This window comes from Oncorhynchus gorbuscha, linkage group LG05 (assembly GCF_021184085.1).
Source record: "Oncorhynchus gorbuscha isolate QuinsamMale2020 ecotype Even-year linkage group LG05, OgorEven_v1.0, whole genome shotgun sequence".
NCBI lineage: Eukaryota > Metazoa > Chordata > Actinopteri > Salmoniformes > Salmonidae > Oncorhynchus > Oncorhynchus gorbuscha.
Window position 1 is genome coordinate 52597438 of NC_060177.1, and position 15657 is coordinate 52613094.

Sequence of the window (15657 nt, forward strand, 5' to 3'; positions counted from 1 at the left end):
TTGAACTTTCAAACCTTCACGCTTTATTCCTTCAACTGTCTTTATCCAATGGAATCAGAAACATCATCCTAATCTTCTAACAGTCACATTCTCAGAAAGGTTTACAGTAGTAAAAAGCTCATCATGGGTCATTTTCTTTAGAATGATAACGTTTACTTAGAACAAAAATAACCATTTCTACCAAAAATATTCAAACAATGTTAATATACAATAGTCATATATTTCCTTTGAAATATACATAGATTTGTTCAATTTGGATAGGTCATACTCCCTCTCTTTGCTTCATGATTTCCATGCAACAATTGATTCTCCACCACAAGCTACTGAAACACCAACTCTGATTAAAACATGTTTTACTCATATTTCCCCACTCTTTTCAGTTCAATGATGGTTGCCAGGAAACAAACAGGCTATGCAGCAAAGTAAGGAAACGTGAATTTGAGAGTAAGAGAAACTTGGCATTAGTAGGCCTCAGCAGTGATTACAACCATCTCCGTTCAGAAAACAAGTTGGCTAAGTGCAGTATTTCAGTGAGAACAAACTTAGATGTACGACAAGAAGAAAAAAAAACTGTTTCATAAAGAATACTCTTCGCTCTTTAAACTTTTCTTAGATAGTGATTTTTTTTTTGGTATACATTCTTTCAAGCACTGGCTTTCAGAATGAGAGCCAGAGAGGAACTCTCTCTTTGTTTCATTGTGGCGAGGCGACGAGAGGCTTGGCGCCCCGCAAACAATGTTTCAGAATGCAACGGCACCGTGAGACTGAGGTTAGCGCGGCGGGTGGAGGGTCCCAATACTACAGCCAGGTGTGCTCCAGCTGTCCTGGTTGTGGCTCAGCAAGCAGTGACTATTCTAAGCAGGGCGTTGGCTAGAAGGCAGCTCAGCATGGCGGCCAGGCTGACGTAGGAGGCAGAGGCACCGCTGCAGCCCCTCTCTCCCTCGCAGAGCAGCTGCTCACACAGCACCCCCTTATACTCTGGCAGACACAGACACTTCTGGTTCTGGAAGCAGGTGCCTCCATTCTGGCACAGCAGGAAGTCATCATCGCAGACGTTGGCTACGAGATGAGACAGGGAGGAGAGGGAGGGAGGAAACAAAGGGAATAGGATCAGTGTGAAAACTGAATGACTCAAGCCTAGAGTCGCTGAAGGACACCCTGAGAAACGTTCACTGGTTTTGGCCACGAGTACTATACATTAACAAGACACCTGTTTTGACCTTACCTGTACGGTTGACATTTTCTGTTGAAGGACTGATTATACAGTGAAGCTTGCCAGATTGTTACATGACCTTGAAAGGACTCATGGAGCTCACTGTGCATTGATTCCCATTCAATTGGCAAACTGCTCAACTGTAGGCTACTGGTCTTAACTTTACCTTTCATTTAACTTCACCTTCACACACCCACGCACACCCCAACTTACGGGAGCAACCTTGTCTCCAGCTGTATCCAGGCAGGCAGTCCTCACACTTCGGCCCAATGGAGCCATCTCTACACTGGCAGAACCCTGTGTCGTTGCAGCGAGCATGGAAGGATCCCAGCTGATTACAATTACACTCTGCACAAAAGGGATTAACAACACATTACTGCTTTAGTAAGGGTAGAAATACAGTACATCTAAGATCAGTACTCATCAATCTAGCTGAAACAGCAGTTTCACTAGTCCTGGTCACATGTGCTCATATAAAGATGAACAGGTCAGTGGTAGGCTATCCGTTTGATACTGACGATTCTATGAACATTTCATCTCTTTACCTGAAGGGAAAATGTAGGCGTTGTCGGTTTTGACTTGTTCCCTAAGGCGTCTCTCTCACCCTGAGGAAACTATGACAGCATGAGGCAGTGCTTTACTATTTCTCTGTAATACCTGCTTCAAGCCATGTTCTCTAGTGTATGTCTTGTTTTCTGCCTGAAGACTTCAGGCCCAATTCACAGCTGTGTCTTATAACACTGGCACTGAATTCTGTGGCAAACCTATTTGGATAAAATGTCATACAACGTGTGTTTTAAGAGTTCAGCTGACATCATTGTTTAATCATTGAGAAAAATATCAGCTTTGCCCAAGCGGAAACCGGTAAAACAGGGTTGTGTTCATTTGGCACCAAACAGAATAACTTTCCAAGTAAGAAATGCTGATTTTTATTTCGGTTGCAAAACATTGTCTGTTGCATGTCCAAATGAACACGACCCAGTTGTGTTTGAGTGAGCCTCCAGTAGGTGTCAGTATGCCATTGTATCATTCCTGCTCGGTACTGTGCTGTGGTAGTGCAATGGTATGTGTAGTGGTATTTGTGTAGTAAAATGTTACTACACTGATGAATGGCTCTGATATTACTTTAAGGTAAACATAATAATGGGTTTAAAAAAGGTAAGACTATTTATTATAAATGTGTATAAAAATCAGTAATTAAACCATTAAAACTCATTGGTTGGAATTGTCATTTTTTTTGTCCAAATAAATAGTTTAGAAATGCACCCGAATGTTACATGTTGTTTAAAATTAGTGATTGTTAAATGCAATTTTGGCACTGGCTGTATTCTTTAAGTGTACAGTTACTTTCACCTTACCCAATGATAAGTGGGGAGTGGAATAGGACGCATGGGCACTACCAAGCACAATTCTAATACGTATGGCAGATGATATGTGAAAGTACACTGACAGTTGACCTCTTTATATCCTGCATGTGTAATTGTAATTCCTTAGCATTTTTATAAAGGCTGCTATGGTATGTTTTCAAAGCATTTCTAAAGAAATGATCAGCTAAGCTTCTACGATTCTCTTTAGCCGTTAGCATGGTCGAAGGATCGGGCTTTTAATCCTGTTGAGCTACAACGGGGTCATACAGGAGACACGTCACAGAGGTTTGCAGGCAATTAGTAGGGATTGAAGGCAATACAAAAATGATAAGCTGTCTTGTTATGCCTTTATCAACGTCTTCATCAACCTTTTCCAACGTGCATATCCACGTGTAAATGTTCATGAAGAAAGTCAGTGGTAAAATGCTGTATGTGTGGACATGTCAGTGATGGGCAAACGGGTTAAACTCTTCATAGCTGTTTATAGTGAGTGCGTTGAGTGTGGAGTTTGCGTGGTGAGACAGTGAGGAGAGATCCTAACTGACCTATACAAACGTTCTCATCGTCCAGCTCGGCAGAGACATTCCGGAAGAATCCCAGTCGGCAGTGCTGACAGTTCTGCCCCCTAGTGTTGTGTTTACAGCTGACGCAAGTCACGATGTTGATAAAGTCAATATAACTGCAGCGGTTCGAGTGGCCATAGCACTCGCAGTCTGACAGGGGGGGAAGAGCAGAGTAGGGTTAGTACAAGGTGCTGGTGGATGAGGAAGAGGAAGAGGAGGAATGGAGTCCTATTCAAATGCAGAGGTAGCACTCAGAGATTTAGGTATACCCCAAAACTGTTTCACTCATCATACAAAAGCCAAATAGGCAAGACATAGCTAGCTCCATAGAGCTGAAGTATGCTTAGTTCAGAAACCAGTTCCTGACTTTGTGGCCCCATGGGAAATCACTTGACCTCAATAAGCTCAAATCTGCCGTATTCAGCCAGCTACCAATCAGGCCTCTGAATACTGCACATTGATTTACCAAGGGATAAAAACAATTGGTAGAGCAAATACACCAAGGTGTCAATTTAGTTTGCATTATATATGTTTTTGATTGATTCATTGATTTACACCTAATTAAAATATTATATAATATTTTAATTAGGTGTAATTATTTTAATTAGGTGTAAATCAATATATATATATATATATATATATATATATATATATATATATGATGTCACAATGAAGCTTATAATGCTTTAGGAGTTTGTTCCATCATACTACAAGAATCTGAATAAAATTGTTTTTAATGCTAATGTACAAGACGATTTAGCTGACAGTTTAGTTATTTAATCAGGCATCATGTTACATCTCTTTGCTTAGAGGGGATTCATTATTGACACGCTATTTAAAAAAGATGCTGCTGGTGTAATATGAAGACCTGCTGTACCACAGAGTAGAGCAGTGGGACGGGGGGACGGGGGGGACGGGGGGGCGCAAAAACAGCTTATCACAAATTAATGGGCCTATTACCCTACAGATTGTTGAAAGAATGGTCACTATCTCACAAAGGAATCCACAGTTAACACAGTCATCCACACAAATGACACTATACAATCCGTTGCAACACAGACCCTATAGGTTCTGAGATTTCATTACAAGTTCACAATAAAAAGGTAACGACAGTAATACTATAAATGGAGGGGAAATAAGTTGCTTACCTTACGAAGCAAACAAAACCCAAACGTGCAACATAAAAACGCATGGGGGGAAAAAAAAAGACAAATGAATGAAGGAAGGAAAAAGACTGGACAAACTTTGGTCATTTTTCCACAGTTCTCTAGTCCAAACAGATTCAAAGCTTCAGTGTGGTAAATCATGTCTTACCTTGAAACTGGACGTATGCAACCTTAGACTCGCTGTATTTGGACCCACCAGGAATCAACAGTTTTACAACCGCTTGGGAAATAAAGGATCTATTTAACTGTGTTATAGATAATACTAACATGCCAATGTGTACAAGCCTCTACTACACAGTGTCTGAAATATCATGGCTACTAAAATATACAATTGATGCCAAAGGAATCCTGAAACACAATAGGGTGCCAACTGCTCAGACATCTTGCATGATTCACAGAGAAAGACCTCATACATTCCATAAACCATTGAAATCTACACATTAACACACAGTATTGTATATTACCACAACGTTTAGTCATTCACAAAGTGTAGATATTCATTCCTCTACAAGAACAAAATCTCAGTCCCATTCAGACAATCCATCTCACCAGCAATAAAATGTCTACCTGGGTTGTGTTTATTAGGGAAACGTAATAATTATTTTCTTTGAACATTTAAACATAACACGAAATGAGCTTCAGTCCGTTTCTCCCGTTTAGTGCCAAATCAAGTGATTGGAATCATAGTCCATTGCAAAGATGTTTAGTTTGCAATACTGGTTCGGCTACAGCTGATGAGTGGAGTCTGAGTGGTGACAGAATCACCCACACAATACTATGTGGCATATTCTGTACCACATGATCCTTGTCAACAACAAAAATACATTAGCTGCTCTAGGTTTGACAAAACACACAGACGACTTCTAATGCTTGTCAGCGGCCTGGTGCTTTGAGTCAATAGTCTCCTGAAACCATGGATCAGGTATCCTACTGGGACATGGGCTCATCCAAAAATGGCTTTTCCGCAACCTATTTTGTCCATCAATTATCTGTTTGCGCTCTGACACCCAGTGGGGATGTTTTCCTATAGCAACCAGGTGACTAACACTCCAACTTCAACCCCATTGAGTTGGTTCAGGGAATTCAACATGAATGGTTACTGACACCACTACAAATTGACATGCTAACGCTAATGTAAAGGACGTCACGCTGCTTGCTTAGCGAGTACCGCTCCCTCCTGATTCAGGCTTGAACCCGGGACCTCTGCCTCGCAAACAAACATGGCCGCCCTCCTGAAGCGTCTTACCCAGCTAGCTGTTCGGCAGCGCGAGTGGAGTTTCACAGATCCCCATCTGCTACCTTCACCCCCCCAAATTCCCTCCACGGGGAACCCAGCATTGAGCTGAGCGCAACTGCAGATCTGAGTCAATTGGCACCATTGTAAAGGATGTCACGCCGCTTGCTTAACGACTACCGCTTCCTCCTGATTCAGCTCATATCAAGGCTTGAACCCAGGACCTCTGCCTCGCAAACACACATGACCCCCCTTCTGAAGTGTCTACCCAGTTGCTCCACCAAAAAGCTAACTGTTCAGCAGCTCAAGTGAATTCACTTCAGGCTGAGGAGTGAGTTTCACAGATCCCCATCTGCTTCCATAACAGAGTTGAGTTGTTGGATCCTACTAAACTATTTTTAAATCTGACACAACTATATTTTGCAACACACACAACATACAGTACAAATACTACTAGACTACTGTTAATCAATATACCTTTTTTCTCATTGTCTTTCGTTTGAAAATATTTTTTTCTCTTTCTCTTCCTCTTTGCTTTCCCCTTTGGCTTCAGTTATGGGGGTAACTGTGTACACCGGAGAGATTGAGAGATCAGAAAAAAAGCAACTTCAAACTTTTTACTCATTGTTTATTCATGCTGAATGACCCTTTAGATAAGGGCTTTGTCAAATGGTTGAGACAATAAGGAAACAGCTCGTGTGAAGGTCATAAAACCTTACTGACACAACTGCCTATTAGCAGCATATAGACTGCATACACAACTGTACATTAGAGGATAACATTGTTCATTCTAAATATACCACTGGGCAAATATTGGTTAATTCAACGTTGGCTCCACATAATTTTAGAATATTTTTGCTATGTCATGTTGTTGAATCAATATAGAAAACTGATTGGCCAACCAAATATAAAATCAAAACTAGACGTTGAAATTACTTCTGTGCCCAGTGGGATAGTTCCTTCAATATTTGCAGTTTTACCATAGTTTACTGATGGAATATTCATATACTTGTAAATGAAAAAAATAAGAGGGTATTGTTGCTATATCACGGTGTACCTTTTTCCTCTTTAACATTTTCTTCTTTATTTTCCACTTTCTCACCGACCCCAGCATCAGGCATTGGAGCGGCAGCATCAGGAGCTGGTCCTGAATCAGGAACTGAATCAACTGAATCAAGAGCTGGATAAATTGAATCAGGAGCTGGTCCTGCATCAGGGGCTGGATCAACAGCATCATCGGGAGCTGGATCAACTGTATCAGGGGCTGGATCAACAGCATCATCAGGAGCTGGATCAACTGTATCAGGAGCTGGATCAACTGAATCAGGAAATGAATCAACTGAATCAAGAGCTGGTCCTACATCAGGAGCTGGATAAACTGAATCAGGAGATGGTCCTGCATCGGGAGCTGGATCAACTGAATCAGGAAATGAATCAAATGAATCAAGAGCTGGTCCTACATCGGGAGCTGGATCAACTGAATCAGGAACTGGTCCTACATCAGGAGATGGGGTAGCAGGATCAGGAACTGCTGAAGATGAGTCTGGAGCTGTAGTAGCTACAACAGGTGCCAGGGTAGCAGCATCAGATGTTGAGGTATCTGTGTCAGGTGCTGGAGTCGATTTGTCTGGAGCTTGGGTGGTGTCTCTACCCGGTGTACGGGGTAGAGGATCAGGTGCTGAGGAAACCGTGTCGGGAGTTGGAGGAACTGCTTGAGGTGTTGAAGGAGCGTCATCAGGTCGTGAGGTCAGTCCATCAGATACTGAAGTAGCCACGTCAGAGGCGGGTGTATCTCCCTCAGATGCTGGAATAAATGTATCATCAGGGGGTGAGGTAAATCCATCTGTTGGTGGTGTTACTACATCAGATGCTGGAGTAACTGTGTCCGATGCCAGAAAGGGCACACCAGATGTTGAAGTGAATACATCAGATGCTGAAGTAATAGTGCCATAAGTTGTGGTAAATATATCAGATGTTGAAGTCATTGTGTCAAATATTGTGTTACTTGAGTCAGATACAGTACTTGTGTCAGTTGTTGTAGAACTTGTGTCAAAATAAATATTTGTGTAAGATGTTTTAGTACTTGTTAGAAATGTAGTACTTGTGTAAAATGTTGTGATACTTGTGTCTGATACTGTGGTGGTTGTGTCAAATGTTGTGGTACTTGTGTCAAATGTTGTGGTACTTGTGTCAACTGTGTTAGTACTAGTGACAGAAGGTGTAATACTAATGTCAAATAGTGTCGTAATTGTGTCAAATATTGTAGTACTTCTCTCAGTTGTTGTTGAACTTGTGTCAAATGTAGTACTTGTGTCAGATGCTGTGGTACTTGTGTCAGATGCTGTGGTACTTGTGTCAGATGCTGTGGTACTTGTGTCAGATGCTGTGGTACTTGTGTCAGATGCTGTGGTACTTGTGTCAGATGCTGTGGTACTTGTGTCAGATGCTGTGGTACTTGTGTCAGATGCTGTGGTACTTGTGTTAGATGCTGTGGTACTTGTGTCAGATGTTGTAGTACTTGTTTCAGATGCTGTGGTACTTGTGTCAGATGCTGTGGTACTTGTGTCAGATGCTGTGGTACTTGTGTCAGATGTTGTAGTACTTGTTTCAGATGCTGTGGTACTTGTGTCAGATGCTGTGGTACTTGTGTCAGATGCTGTGGTACTTGTGTCAGATGCTGTGGTACTTGTGTCAGATGCTGTAGTACTTGTTTCAGATGTAGCCGTACTTGTGTCAGATGCTGTGGTACTGGTGTCAGATCCTGTGGTACTTGTGTCAGATGCTGTGGTACTTGTGTCAGATGCTGTGGTACTTGTGTCAGATGTAGTAGTACTTGTTTCAGATGTAGTAGTACTTGTTTCAGATGTTGTAGTACTTGTTTCAGATGTAGCCGTACTTGTGTCAGATGTAGTAGTACTTGTTTCAGATGTTGTAGTACTTGTTTCAGATGTAGCCGTACTTGTGTCAGATGTAGTAGTACTTGTGTCAGATGCTGTGGTACTTGTGTCAGAAGTCACTGTGTAAGAAGTTGTCGTTGTGCTGTCAGGTGTGAGAGTATATCCAACTGATGTTGGAGTGGTTGCATCAGATGATGGTGTGACTGAGTCAGATGTGGCATCAGCTGCATCAGATGATTCAGTAACTGCAATTGTGTACAGAAAAAAATCACACCAATCAGTTGTTAAGATGGCATACTAACCACTGCACCGCTATATTTATAATATTTTGATGTTGGCTCGCTGGCATCGTCTTGTGATATCTACAGCATTCAACTTTCCCCTATTTCTGTCAGTATCAGTAGAAATGGGATACCCCATGCCCAGATATCATCACTTCCCCTGCATCTGCCCTGTGGCTACTCCTCAAGGACACGGCTCCGTGCCTCCATCCTGTTATGGTTTCATGTATCTATCTACTGTATCTATCTCCACAGGCTCCGTAACTTGCCTGGTTTGCTCTCCCTTACCACGACCTGTCTTCTCCCGGCTTGTGAAATATTTAGCAGCTGTTCATTCAATTGGTATTCAGAAATAGATCAGAAAAGGCTTGAGCTTTGGCCCCCAGCACTAGTATTGCTGGCTCGATGCTGTGCTCCAGAAAAAGATGATGCTACACAAATGATAGCGTTTTTTTTAAATGATTTATCGCTCCTGGCTGCTGATTGTGTCCAGTGGCAGCACTTTCCTTGTGAACAGTGGATATCATCAGACCCTTGCTCGGCAGGAGGAAGGCGGTAAGAGAGCAACAAACAGAATGACCATTTGATTCAAAAGTCCAGCGCCACAAAGCACTTTGGTGCCATTCTATCGCAGGTGGTGTGAAATGTTCTGTTGCATTCCTTTTCCTATCAAACATTCCCGAGGGAATGAAAGTAGGCAGTTTAATCTGTGTTCTGGGAAAGCCCTGGGATGAACTCAACATGCTGCCAGAGCCTGGGGGATAGTGAGCCTGCTGGGTATTTTACCTTCCAAACAAGAGAGTAGAAAACACTTGGCCAACTTCTCACCTTCTGTATTTTTTTAATTTATTACCCAAAACGTCTCGGTCAATAGACCAAAACACAGCACGGAATGATATCATGACTTAAACTTTTTTTTTAATCATTGGTCCTCTCAAAGTATGCATTCCATACTCTCCAAACACCCCAATTCACTCCCACATTCACTGTCTCTTCCATGTAGCATTTGTACAGTGAATACAACAGCAAAGCTCTGTTCTAATTCTCCAACCTGGCACTGAGGGACACTACTAAGCTAGTAGCTGGCACCAGACAGGGAATCCTAAAGTGTAAGTAGCCTAGCACATGGAGATGTTAAGAGGTCAGTAATCATGGCCCTTATACCATACCTTGCCTTCAGGACTACTTTAGCCCAGTAATCATGTTTAATCTCTTTACCCCAGTGCAACCTCTGGGGAGAATAAGGCACTCTATGGCCTCTGGCAGACCTGATTCACACTGGGAGAGGTTAATAGGGGTAAATATGACAGTCTACAGGCTTCTTTGGGTTTCCTCTGCCAAACAATGAAGACGTTTTGTTTCTCCTGCCGGTCTCTCTTACGCGTCTGTTTCAAGGACCCAGTGCGTCACTTGACTGTTCCCATTAAACCACAGTTTAATCTGCTGTTAACCCCTGGTCTCAGTTTTGCTTACAGGCAAGACGGTTTAAAACAGATGGTTTACGAGACACAGATTGTGAGACGGACAAAGTGTTTTAGTAGGAGTAAGATCACAAACACTACTACGCCACTGTGCTCAGTTCATCATGTGTCCTGTCTTGTATTGCTCTCATTAGTTAACACGGATGAAGCACAACAATCAACATTTCTATTATTACATCAATGTAAAATTGCTAGTCAGTTATGATGTTTTATGGTATCATAACCCAGGTTTGCTTTGCTATTCTTATAGTCCCAAACTTTTGTAAAATGTACTAAATGATTAAGTCACAGAAAATCCATGTGACCATCAATATGTCCAAAGTGGATGTGTTTCAAGAATAGTCTAACCAATATTCATACATTTAGATCCCTGAACAATATCAAAAGACATTTGGAGAAAAAAGTATTATTTGAGATGTTAAAGCTCATGTAGTGTAAGGGTGAGAGGTCAGAGGTCAGTGATTCCTCTGGTGTTTCAGGGTACTTACCTTTCGGCTGCGCTCTCACTGTGGTTGTGGGGGGATTTACCTCCATTGGGGGAAAGTTCACTGTGGTTAAGGATGGACTGTCTGTCTGGTCGGGACTGGCAGAGACTGGCACAGTGTCTGACATACTGGCTGGAAGAGTGGCTGGTATCGTGGCTGGCACAGACGTTTGATCTGTTGCCAGAAGCAGCACTTGAGGGAACAATTGGAAAGCATTTACTGAGCCAGCAATGAGGTAATTTAGGTAATTGAGAGGCTTATTGCATTTACACACCAATGCTCTCCAGATGTTGTCTAGCATCATAGACAAACATGCTGTATATATAGTCTTTTCTACAAAAATCTATTCTACAAAACCACTGAGACTAATCTAAGTGTGGGTACTAAAAGTGCCTAGACTAATAAAAGGAGTTTGCATTAATATACAGTTTGAGGTGATCAGACTTTACACATACAGTGGGGAGGACAAGTATTTGAAACACTGCCGATTTTGCAGGTTTTCCTACTTACAAAGCATGTAGAGGTCTGTAATTTGTATCATAGGTACACTTCAACTGTGAGAGACTGAATCTAAAACAAAAATCCAGAAAATCACATTGTATGATTTTTAAGTAATTAATTTGCATTTTATTGCATGACATAAGTATTTTATCACCTACCAAACAGTAATAATTCCGGCTCTCACAGACCTAGTTTTTCTTTAAGAAGCCCTCCTGTTCTCCACTCATTACCTGTATTAACTGCACCTGTTTGAACTCGTTACTTGTATAAAAAGACACCTGTCCACACACTCGATCAAACAGACTACAACCTCTCCACAATGGCCAAGACCAAAGAGCTGTTTAAGGACATCAGGGTTAAATTGTAGACCTGCACAAGGCTGGGATGGGCTACAGGACAATAGGCAAGCAGCTTGGTGAGAAGGCAACAACTGTTGGCGCAATTATTAGAAAATGGAAGAAGTTCAAGATGATGGTCAATCGACCTCGGTCTGGGGCTCCATGCAAGATCTCACCTCGTAGGGCATCAATGATCATGAGGAAGGTGAGGAATCAGCCCAGAACTACACGGCAGGACCTGGTCAATGACCTGAAGAGAGCTGGGACCACAGTCTCAAAGAAAACCATTAGTAACACAATACGCCGTCATGGATTAAAATCCTGCAGCGCACGCAAGGTCCCGCTGCTCAAGCCAGCGCATGTCCAGGCCCATCTGAGTTTGCCAATGACCATCTGGATGATCCAGAGGAGGAATGGGTCTGATGAGACAAAAATAGAGCTTTTTAGTCTAAACTCCATTCGCCGTGTTTGGAGGAAGAAGAGGGATGAGTACAACCCCAAGAACACCATCCCAACCGTGAAGCATGGAGGTGGAAACATCATTCTTTGGGGATGATTTTCTGCAAAGGCGACTGGACGACTGCACCGTATTGAGGGGAGGATGGATGGGGCCATGTATCGTAAGATCTTGGCCAACAACCTCCTTCCCTCAGTAAGATCATTGAAGATGGGTCGTGGCTGGGTCTTCCAGCATGACAATGACCCAAAACACACAGCCAGGGCAACTAAGGAGTGAAGAAGCATCTCAAGGTCCTGGAGTGGCCTAGCCAGTCTCCAGACCTGAACCCAATAGAAAATCTTTGGAGGGAGCTGCAGTGTGTGAAAACCTGGTCAAGAACTACAGGAAATGTATGATCTCTGTAATTGCAAACAAAGGTTTTTGTACCAACTATTAAGTTCTGCTTTTCTGATGTATCAAATACTTATGTCATGCAATAAAATGCTAATTATTTACTTAAAAATCATACAATGTCATTTTCTGGATTTTTGTTTTAGATTCCGTCTCTCACAGTTGAAGTGTACCTATGATAAAAATTACAGACCTCTACATGCTTTGTAAGTAAGAAAACCTGCAAAATCGGCAGTGTTTCAAATACTTGTTCTCCGCACTGTACCACTAGCTACTACTACTACGTTACCTACTATCAAATGCCTAATGCCTAGTGTTCATCTCACTAGTTTCCAACCTGGCGTGTCAGTTAGGGAGTCACTGAGCTTTGTGCTGGATGTGGGACCCACCACAGCTGTCACTATGTCAGTGAAGGTGGTGATGTCTGTTTGGCACAGAAGACAAATCGGGGTCATACAGTATCTCGTTAGGGTCTGACGTTTTGAAGTATTCTAACAATGAATGGTAAGCTTCTAACAAAAACAAAGGTACATTGGCTGAGAGACAGAAATACAGGCACACAGAAAAGCATGCACACACTAATAAACACACGAGCAAGTACTCTAGTAAACACGCCGACACACACACCGCTCTCACACACACACAAATCTTTGCCCTTGCCAAATAACCAAATCATGTTTTCATTCTCCCGTATGCCCAATATTTAAATCACACTAATATTATGCGGCAACGTGCTTCAGGTGTAGCGTAAAGTGTAGAGTCTCCCTGTAGTGAGCGACTCGGCCTCCTCCTGCAGATGGGCGCATTGGGATTCAGCGGGGTGCACTTGGAACAGTGGGAGCTTTCCTGCTGTCTGGCATGCTGATGTTTTATTAAGTCTGTATCCCTCCCCAGTGGTTGATCATTAGCGCATGGCCAAAGGGACAAACTTCCAAATCAATCTTTACATAAAAAGAAACCCAATTATCGGCCGGGACAGGTTTTTACACGCTGGGTACCACACACACACACAACCTCATATCATTAAGGAAATGCTTATGCATGTACTTTGGGACACTTGCTGGGGCATATCTTTGTGGCATCAATGTGGGGAATTCAAGTCGGTCATGTTCCGCTTTCTTATGATCTGTATTTACATGTCTGAACACCATGGCTTTGTTCGGGTGCGGTAGTAGCCATGTTGAAACCTTATGAGTGCTGGAGGAGGATTTACCTTCGGGTAAACTATCTGGGCTACATTGGAACCACGTGTACGTGTACGTATGTGGACAAGAGGTGGGTACTGAGGCAAGTCACAATGTACTGCAGCTGTGGGGTAACACAAAGTTACAGAGGTTGGGACATGTACAGCTTTCCCCTACCCCCCCCCCCCTTTACCATCTGCCACAATGGCCAACCAATTTAGAGAAGGTTTCCCAGAGAAGATCTGCTCCCTGATGAGACAGCTTGTTCATCTAGATCAGAGAGCACTCTCAGCCTCTTGATGGTGGAGTTACACTGTTGTGTGTGCATGTATGCAACCCAAGAGACGCCTTGGGGTAGACATTGGCAGGTAATGATCACTGTTCATAATCATATTCATTACAATCTAAGTCTGAACTTTTCCTGAATTTGTTGTAAATTGACCTGCCTGGTAAAAGAAAAAGAAAAAAAGAAAGAAGAAAAAGGATCAGCCCTCCAGGTCGAGAAAAGGCTGCCTTGGTACTTTGGGCAGCCATTTTGACAAACAAGCAGGTGAGAATGAGTGAGAATTGTCTAAAGAACAAGCATGCTGAATAAATATGGAACCTTCATTTATTTTTACTGAAAAGCACCTTAAGTGGATGCTGCCTAGAAGCCGCCATCATCAATGTTGAGCACATTCATAACTCAGTACTCAGTAGATGACTGTTTTCAAATCTCCCTCTGATACTTGTGACACCGCAGAGAAAGGTATCAGAAGGAGGCGCTCATAAAGAACCATGACCTTTCCTCTTACATAGTAATATTGAGAATATTCCAGAATTCATCAGGACAAAATGGCTAGTGACACATCTATAGGCTTCCAATGATGAAATAAAAAAATACAAATTTCATCCCTTTCATACCATAGAATAGTTCAAGCTATCATGAATATTTTAAGCATAGGCCAGGTAATCTCAGACTAAAACGGTAACTGAACCCATGGCGTTATAAAGACCCATCTCAGCGAAATGGACAACTGACCCTGTAGTGCTCCACTGTGGACAACAGTGTATCACTTTCGCTATGTAGAGTAGCTGACTTCACAGTACCCTGTCCTAAGCTGCTTCTGTGGGGATGGCCCTTAGATTTAAGTGCACTTTACAAACTAAGGGCTCGATTCAATCCATAATGTGGAAGTATCAAGGAAGATCCGCATTAAAATGTAATGGTAATTTCCGATTGAGCAGACACACCATGAATGCAGTGTCCTCAAACGCAGAAACATTGCCTTTAAATGTCAAAATAGCTAAAAGCAGACCTTCCGCAATATTTTGGGAATACGGATTGAATCCAGCCCCTCTTCCATACTAAAACTGAGCACAAACACAGCTTGCTTGACGCAATTGGTGGATATGATATGCAAAGAATTTCTCGCTTTGTCAGAGACCTAAACAAAACAAATTTGGAATTTTAAATACCTTCAGAAAGTATTCATACCCCTCGACCTACTCCACATTTGTTGTGTTACAACCTGAATTCAAAATGGATTTTAAAAAATTGATATTCTCACCCATCTAGACACAATACCCTATAATTACAAAGGGAAAACATGTTTTTATTCATATGATAGGTAAGATATACAAAACCTTGCAGAGAGCCTATCCAACTGACAACCTCTTAGAAAAAAATACACTGCTCAAAAAAATAAAGGGAACACTGAAACAACACAATGTAACTCCAAGTCAATCACACTTCTGTGAAATCAAACTGTCCACTTAGGAAGCAACACTGATTGACAATACATTTCACATGCTGTTGTGCAAATGGAATAGACAACAGGTGGAAATTATAGGCAATTAGCAAGACACCCCCAATAAAGGAGTGGTTCTGCAGGTGATAACCATAGACCACTTCTCAGTTCCTATGCTTCCTGGCTGATGTTTTGGTCACTTTTGAATGCTGGTGGTGCTTTCACTCTAGTGGTAGCAGGAGACGGAGTCTACAACCCACACAAGTGGCTCATGTAGTGCAGCTCATCCAGGATGGAATATCAATGCGAGCTGTGGCAAGAAGGTTTGCTGTGTCTGTCAGCGTAGTGTCCAGAGCATGGAGGCGCT

The 15657-nt window shown here is 42.3% G+C and overlaps 1 protein-coding gene across 7 annotated transcripts in view; it reads right to left on the reverse strand.

The window, feature by feature from the left end:
* Positions 1-15657, reverse strand: part of LOC124036024 (netrin-G2-like) — a 57479-nt gene continuing 41822 nt past the window's right edge. For 2 of the 7 annotated variants that reach the window (XM_046350082.1, XM_046350080.1), the window contains 4 exons: positions 12714-12800; positions 10691-10879; positions 6601-8685; positions 3785-6108 (listed from right to left, as the gene is read on the reverse strand). In XM_046350082.1, coding sequence (XP_046206038.1) covers positions 6029-6108; positions 6601-8685; positions 10691-10879; positions 12714-12800 — 2441 coding nt within the window. In that variant the 3' untranslated portion in view covers positions 3785-6028. Of the gene's footprint in view, positions 1060-1426; positions 1562-3125; positions 3294-3784; positions 6109-6600; positions 8686-10690; positions 10880-12713; positions 12801-15657 lie in introns of those variants that run through there. The other 5 variants (XR_006838840.1, XR_006838839.1, XM_046350081.1 and 2 more) reach the window with 5 other exon arrangements.